The sequence below is a fragment of the Aplysia californica genome, unplaced genomic scaffold (genome assembly GCF_000002075.1).
Source record: "Aplysia californica isolate F4 #8 unplaced genomic scaffold, AplCal3.0 scaffold00412, whole genome shotgun sequence".
Taxonomy (NCBI): Eukaryota; Metazoa; Mollusca; class Gastropoda; order Aplysiida; family Aplysiidae; genus Aplysia; species Aplysia californica.
The window spans coordinates 565,410-567,117 of record NW_004797682.1 but is presented as its reverse complement, the minus strand read 5'-3'; the positions used below and the strand labels follow the sequence as shown (position 1 = coordinate 567,117).

The 1,708-nt window shown below is 37.0% G+C and overlaps 1 protein-coding gene across 1 annotated transcript in view; it reads left to right on the top strand.

Annotated features, from left to right (window-relative positions):
* The window catches only part of LOC101846671 (tryptophan 2,3-dioxygenase), a 14,190-nt gene that overhangs the window by 4,646 nt on the left and 7,836 nt on the right, over window positions 1–1,708 (top strand). Inside the window, exon 3 of the mRNA XM_035971292.1 lies at window positions 926–988. Within this exon, the coding sequence (XP_035827185.1) occupies window positions 926–988 (63 nt within the window). The remainder of the gene's footprint in view (window positions 1–925; window positions 989–1,708) is intronic.

Genomic DNA, 1,708 nt, shown 5'->3' with positions numbered 1-1,708 from the left:
GTGTGCGCGTGCATGTGTGTGTGTGTGTGTGTGCGCGTGCATGTGTGTGTGTGTGTGTGTGTGCGTGCGCGTGCATGTGTGTGTGTGTATACATCTGTTTCCCTGATAGATTGTTTTCCTTTTGTTCTCCCTTGATTGTTTCTGTCTATTACTCTTGATTTTTCATAGCACTATAATTTTACCCTTATCGTTTGTCGTGTCGATTTTGCGTCTCTTTACTGAAATTAAATTTAAACTTTTTGTCGCTGGTTTTGACATTGTTGATATTGTTCCCGTAGAAGTGAAACGCTTTTCAAGCCTCGATGTATTCATTTAAGAAATTCAAATCTTTAACTTAAAGATGGCACATTGAGACCGTAGCCTAATGGGCCATCATAGTTATTGCTTTTAATGTTACTCTCGGCACTCCTATGTTACTGATGATCTTCGAGGGAGATGCAGTTTCCTTTGGTAGGTCAACTCTGCCTGAGCTATTTCAATTGAGATGTTGTTTCTCATGGTTCACTTGACTTTCTCAATCCATCTTTTCATAAGTTTGTAATTGACAGGTATCCTGGTGTGGTTTGGTCTTTCTTTCCTGTCAAACATAGCCTATCGTCTTTATCTCTCCTCCTCTATTAATTTGTTTATCTTGAAACACTAATTTTCGGTGATTATATGACTTAATTGTGTTGTGAAATCCGTAAAACTCATACAAAAAAACAACAACAACAAACCGGATTTTGACAGGAATTATAAGGTGGTATTCTATTAAAATATTATGCATGATTTTATCTCCAGTGTACGGCTGGTTCATAATGACCTGTAAGAGATTCCCGTGTGTGCCTACGAGGCTGTAAACAAACCGAGCTATCTCTTAGATTGAAGATTTTAATTACTGTTTTACAAAAGTCTTTGATTTCTTTTTTTCCTTTCGATTCCACAGCTCATGGTAGACCAAATTGACATTTTGGAGACCATGACGCCTTTGGACTTTTTAGAGTTCAGGTAATTTCTGTCTGTTTTCGAAAGAAACCTTTGAAGATAGCATGATAGGCCCATAGATACAGAAATAGGCGGTATGATAAAACTGTTTAAAAACGTTATACTATGCCTTCCCACTGTTGTTTCAGTCAGTCTGTTTGTTTTTTCTTGCTCTGTTTCTAAACTGAGAGACCATTACTTTGTCGATATGCTTCATTGTTACATTACCAAAACTGAAAACTCACTTTCATAGTAAACTTGAACTTTCAAGGAATTCACCTTGAACGGTAGAGTAGCCAAAACTCTTACCCTGCGGCCAATAGGCTCTGGAGTCGAACCTCACAGTTCCGTCTGCTTTAAAAAAAATAATTTTTTTAATAATGTTTTTGCTTTAAAAAATCGTTTCTTGTTGATCTTTGTTTTGTTCTGTAATGGATCAGTCGTAAATTAGGCTGTCATTCTACCGAAGTAATGTGCTATTGTATATTCTTCATAGGGCTCTCCTGTATTAGCAACTAGACAGCAGGAGAAAGGCAAGACGTTATCATGGTATCTTAGACAATCTGACTGAGTCCAAAATGCCTATTGTTTTTAGTACTCTAGAGTGTAACACAGATTTAAGAAATTACTTATGACAAAAGAAAAAGAATACAAATTTTAACAAGATGTTGGTGAGGTTTTTTGGGCTCTCTGGTGATTAAACAGGCACATACACACGCACACACACACACACACACACACACAT